This window comes from Giraffa tippelskirchi, chromosome 13, assembly GCF_054371585.1.
Source record: "Giraffa tippelskirchi isolate mGirTip1 chromosome 13, T2T-mGirTip1v1.2.pri, whole genome shotgun sequence".
NCBI lineage: Eukaryota > Metazoa > Chordata > Mammalia > Artiodactyla > Giraffidae > Giraffa > Giraffa tippelskirchi.
Window position 1 is genome coordinate 75129160 of NC_137287.1, and position 6000 is coordinate 75135159.

General features: G+C 42.1%; 1 protein-coding gene across 8 annotated transcripts in view; it reads right to left on the reverse strand.

Annotated features, from left to right (window-relative positions):
* The window catches only part of TRDMT1 (tRNA aspartic acid methyltransferase 1), a 68025-nt gene extending 62427 nt beyond the window's left edge, over positions 1 to 5598 (reverse strand). For 7 of the 8 annotated variants that reach the window (XM_081553630.1, XM_081553629.1, XM_081553631.1 and 4 more), the window contains exon 1: positions 5488 to 5598. In XM_081553630.1, the coding sequence (XP_081409756.1) occupies positions 5488 to 5551 (64 nt within the window). In that variant the 5' untranslated portion in view covers positions 5552 to 5598. Of the gene's footprint in view, positions 1 to 5126; positions 5310 to 5487 lie in introns of those variants that run through there. The other variant, XM_081553638.1, reaches the window with a different exon arrangement.
* Positions 5599 to 6000: the final 402 nt, after the last annotated feature.

Sequence of the window (6000 nt, forward strand, 5' to 3'; positions counted from 1 at the left end):
CAATCAGATCTACATTTCATCATAATGTACTTGCTCCATCAGTTATAAGCACACCAAATCACAAAGTAGTTTGGTAGAATCTTAAGCTGGCATATAAGTCACTGAGAAATAAACACGAAAGATTCAGAAAAATTAATGACTAATGAGTGACAAATGAGAGGCCTATAATTTTAACAGAAAACATTAAAACCATGGAAGACCTTTCAAAATTATTTGGGAGGCAAGACTTTTTGTTTTTAAGACTATCCCAATAGTTGACTAGACAACGTAATAGTAATCAGCTCCGAGAAGACGATGGCACCCCACTCCAGTACTCTTGCCTGGAAAATCCCATGGATGGAGGAGCCTGGTAGGCTGCAGTCCATGGGGTCGCGAAGAGTTGGACACGACTGAGCGACTTCACTTTCACTTTTCACTTTCATGCATTGGAGAAGGAAATGGCAACCCACTCCAGTGTTCTTGCATGAAGAATCCCAGGGACAGGGGAGCCTGGTGGGCTGCCATCTATGGGGTCGCACAGAGTCGGACATGACTGAAGCGACTTAGCAATAGCAGCACAGCTTTCCTTTATTCATCACCTTAAATCACATTTTACTCTTCCCTGATACTAAAAAAAAAAAAAAGATTCTTATTTGCTAACCATTTACGTTTGCAGGTGCCTTGCAGGCTCCACTGCTATATCACTCATGAAACAACTTTGTCCGTTGCTTTCTGAAAGATGCTGTTACTTGGAAGATTCTCCTTAGCCAAGTGAGAATTCATTAGTCAAAACTTTACGGGCTATGCAGGCACAAATAATATCAAAGTGGTGACACAGGGTCCCTGTACAGGGGCAAATATGTCTTAAAGGATGCCATGACATTGCCATGCTTGTGGCCATCCAGAATCTTTGCCTACGTTTCATGTCTTCCAAAATTTTGCCACATTACAAAACTGGAGCCAGAATGCACTCTCCTGGCTTCCTTAGTTTGGCAATGGCATCTAATGCCCACCAACCAATAGCATCCATACACGACTTCACTTCAGAAATAGCAATGTGAGGGAGCAAATGAGAAAACTCATCTCTTTTGGTGTGAGAGGTGGTCAAGATCCATTTTTCAGGGCAAAACTGTGATGGCACTTGTCACATCCAGTCCCCAGCGTGACTGGTAAAAGCTGTGATGTCCATGTGATGACTTGTGGGGCGGTTCCCTATTCACCTGATATATTTGGATGTCCTGTAAATTCTGTGGGCTTCCAAATGTCCTTTAATAATTTTTCTTCTGCTGATGTTAGCTAGAGAGTGGACTCTGGTTTATAACTAAGAATTTTGTATCATACAAAAATTTGGACTAAGAAAACTATGGCTTTATCAGCGTGATAGTAGAGTGATTACCAATTCAATAATAGACTCAAGAGTTATCTACAGAAGCCCTGTCACAAGTGTGTTTCTGTGCTAGAGGCTATGCTGTGCTTCATCACTCAGTCGTGTCCAACTCTTTGAGACCCCATAGACTGTAGCATGCCAGGCTCCTCTGTCCATGGGGATTCTCCAGACAAGGATATTGGAGTGGGTTGCCACGTCCTCCTCCAGGGTATCTTCCCAACCCAGGGATCAAACCCAGGTCTCCCACATCGCAGGCAGATTCTTTACCATCTGAGCCACCAGGGAAGCCCAGAGGTGTACAGGAGGAAATAAAAATACCACAGGATGAGGACGAAGTTAATATATGGACACACAGATATAAAATAAAATTAAAAGAAATTTAGAAGATACAGAAGTATCTAGGTAGTTACTACAACAATAGAATAGCATACTGCATATACACCTAAGGATGAGAAATGTTTATTAAGGTATTAAAATGTCCATGGGGTTTGGGACAAATCTCTCATGCTGCCAAAGAAATTAAATAAACCTTTTATAACTACTATAATAAAAGTCAGTTATGAAAGAGGAAATATTTGCAAATTATATAGCTCATAAAAGATTAATAACCAAAATATATACAGAATTCACACAACAGAAAAAGACCCAGTTCCAAAATAAGCAAAGGACTTAAGTAGACATTTCTCCAAAGAAGACACACAAGTGGCCAATAAGAACACGAAAAAATGTTCAACTTCTTTCACTATTAGGGAAAATGTAAATCAAAAGCCACATAGGATATTTTTTCATACCCATCAGGATGACTATTATCAAAAAAAAAAGAAATGAAAGGAATAACAAGTCAAGGACGTGGAGATAAAGAGATTGGAACCTTCAGATGCTGTCCTTGGGAATATAAAACTGTGCAGTCACTACGGAAAACAATTTAGTGGTTCCTCAAAAAGTTAAAACACAGAATTATCATATGATCCAGCAATTCCGCTCCTGAGTATATATTCAAAAGAACTGAAAACAAGAACACAAACAGATATACATATACCAATGTTTATAGCACTATTCTTCACAATAATAGCCCATAGGTGGAAACAGCCCACATGCCCATCAACAGATGAATGGATAAACAAAATATGGTATATGCATATAGTGGAATATTATTCAGCTGTAAAAAGGAATGAAGTACTGACATACACTAAAACATGGGTGCACCTTGGAAACACTACAGTAAGTGAAATACGTTAGCTATAAAAGGACAAATATTTATAATTACAGTTATATGAGGTATCTAGGATAGACAAATCAGAAGAGACAAAGTATAATAGTGGTTAGCAGGTGCTGGAGGAAAGGAGATGGGGAGTTGTTATTTAATGTACAGTTTCCACATGTGATGATGAAAAAGTTCTGGAAACACATAGTGCTGATGGCTGCACAGCATTGGAAAGGTAGTACTTACTGTCACTGAACTGTACACTTAAAGACTGGTAAATGGCACATTTTATGTTACGCATATTTTACTGCAATTAAATCAGTTATAACCCATAACTAGAAAACTGTCAAAATTTAAATTTCATCTTATTCCTGTTGGCTGCTTCTTATTGTTATTTAAGATGTAGATTCAATTAATGGATCTAACCAGAAAAAAATGGCAGCATCGTATGGTTTACAGGTGGGGTCAAGAGATCTAGGTTATGATACTGACTCTACCTCTAACTAGCTTATTACATACTTAAAACAGGGCCTGACATGTAAAAAGTCCTTAGTAATTGTTGCAGTTAACCACCATTGTTACTAGTTTGCATTATTATATATTAATAAAAACCCCATGGAAAACAGCAACATATTTTATTACAGAAAAATTTTAAATTTTAGTACATCAAATAAATGAATGTTGGAAGACAAGAAGCAATATCTCTAATACGCCGACCTCAGGTCAAAAGATGATAGAGCGTCCAGGTAGAGAGGCCACAGGAGCGGTACTGTTGTTCACAGGGTCAGCAGAGGAAGGCTGTTCTGAAGCAGCCACATGTTACTGAGTGGTGGAAGACAAAATGCAGCTGCAGCGTGAAAGCCTGGTGTTAGGGCACTTGTGTGGAGACGACAGCAAAAGCTAAGGCCAGAGCATAAGGGGAATTCTGAAGTTCTGAGGAACAAAGAAAAAGAAGAACTGCAAGCCTGGAAAAGAGAAGCAGGCGAGAGTGGCAGATAAGGCTGAAGGGGTGGACGGAGGCTAGATCTCACAGGCTTTCTACAAAGAGGGGACTGTGATTCTAACCTCAGAGGGAGACCACTGACCCCAGGGAGTGACATGATCCAGCTTACCAGGTAAGAGATCACTTTGTTGCCTAATGGAGAAAGGATGGCGCAGGGAAGCAGAGTGGAAGAAAGCAGGGGAGCAGTTGGGAAACTATTTTAATAATTTAAGTGAGAGATGATATAACTTAGATTTGGGATGGTAGCAGTAGTAATAGAAATATGTATAGACAAATTCAGGTCGCAATGGCTAGTAGGAGGGAAAATATCTAATTATTTCATTAACCCCCAAAAAACACAAATTAAAATTACACAACTTCCCCAACAAATTCACAAAGGTTAAAAATGGGTAATACAAATCCTGAGGAAAATGTAGTTGAAGGAGGCACTCAAATCCTCTGAAAACCAACCTGCTGTATTACCAAAAGTCTAAAAATTCTCAGTATTTTTGACTTAGTAACTAGCACACAGTCAGTCTTCCATTAATTTGACTTCTAAAAACATGCTAAAGAGAAAACCAAGATTAATGCTCAATAATTAATTGCAGCACATTTAAACTTGCAAAAAATGGGGGGTGGGGGGTGGATTAACCTTTAAGGGGCTTCAAGATAGGGGGGTAAAATGCTGACAATCTTAGAAAATTAACTAAGAGTACAAGTAATGCTAGTTTTGTTTTCCTGCTGGTATGTTTTGTTACTTTACATAGAGAACTGAACACAGAGAGCCATCAGGTAATCGGTAATAAAAATTTAATAATCACTAATCTCTTCTAGACTCAAACTCAATATATATGCTTAGAAAAATTATCCGCTTAAGACATACTGTCCCTATCTTACAGTATTAGTCTCGTGTTACCCTTGGTACTAAAAAAGGAAGCAGAGAGGTTTCAGTTTTGTGGTTGTCATAGTAATTTAAGAATAAACATACATGTTCCATGTCTATTTGTCACTCTACAACTCCAGTGCCTAGCATAGAACCAGGAACTGAAGAGGGGCTCAATAAACATTTCCGAGTGCAAACAGCCGAAATGAACCTTGCAGTTCCAACTTAGCACCAAACAAATCTAAAACCTCAAAATGCAAGAGGTACATGAGGATAATATTTATAATATTTTGAGTGGTTACAATGTACCAGGCATTATTAAACATTTTAAGCACTTTTTTTTTTAATGCTCATAACGTTTCATCTCTGAAAAAAACACTTGTCACATTGTAAAACCAAGACACAGGTTCAAAAATGTTAAGGTCACATTTCAACGAAGTTTGAACTCAGCTCTTCCGGCGCCTAAATGTATCTAGACCAGAAGTAACAAGATGTTTCTTTTCAACCATCAGAACTGACTAGGGTTGTTTTCTCCAGGCTTTCCCTGAGGTTCTATTTAGTGTTCACTAACTTCTACCTCGCGTTGTAGTTATCACTTGGAAGATCCAAGCCCTCACCAGCAGGACCCTGCCCAGCGTCCTCCCCTCCCCCGTTGTGAGTTCCTCGAGGGTCAAGGACCGAGTTTCCAGACCTCTGGGTGACAGCCTCACTCAGAATTGGGGTTTGGCACAGGGCAGGGGGCTCGCCCCTCCCGCTCTGTGGGCACCATTTTGGTTCGACTTTACAGCCAAGCCTTGCGGATCAGAATTCCCAACAGGTACCCCTCCCGCCCTTCGGACCAGGCGAGAGGAAGGGAGTCTCCTCCCCATGGGACAGCTGGGGCGCCGCGCGGGCGGTTTCCAAGACAACCGAGCAACTCCCCCGCCCCCTCTCCCACAGACCGTTTCCCCTCCAGTCTCCGCCCCTAGTGCCTCGCCGCTCCGCCCCTCCCTGGAGCCCGAACTCTGACCAGCTCCGGCTCGCAGATGAAGTAGCGCCCTGTGCCCTCTCACCTCTGAGAGCCTGGTGCATGCCCCCAATTCCGCTGTAGAGCTCCAGTACCCGCAAGGGCTCCATCGCCGCGCCGCCACCGCCTCCTCCTTGGAGCTAGGCCTGCCGGTCCCATGGCTCCTCCTTCCACCCGGCCCCGCCGCTCCTTCATCTCTGGTTCCGCGGCATTTTAGTTCCCTCCTCCTAGGCTCAGGTCTTCACAGGGCAGCCTTGGGGCTCAGGGACTGGCAAGGGTAGGCAGGTGGACAAGGGACAGAAAGCACCAAGGCCTCCCAAGAGAATGAAAGCCACTCCATGGCTTGATTTACTCTCCATCTTCCTTCTAAAGTGCCTTGAGAGGGAGAAAGAAAATCCTAGGCACAGCAGAGGGCCTGTGCCTCAAAGTCAATTAACAGAGGTTAGAATCCACAAACACTCACTTTTCAGGCTTGCTGCTTTTCCGTCCCTTGAAAGCCAGAAGCGTCCAAACCTTTCTTCCATTAGGCTTGAACATGTACTTCATGCCTGGTGTTGGA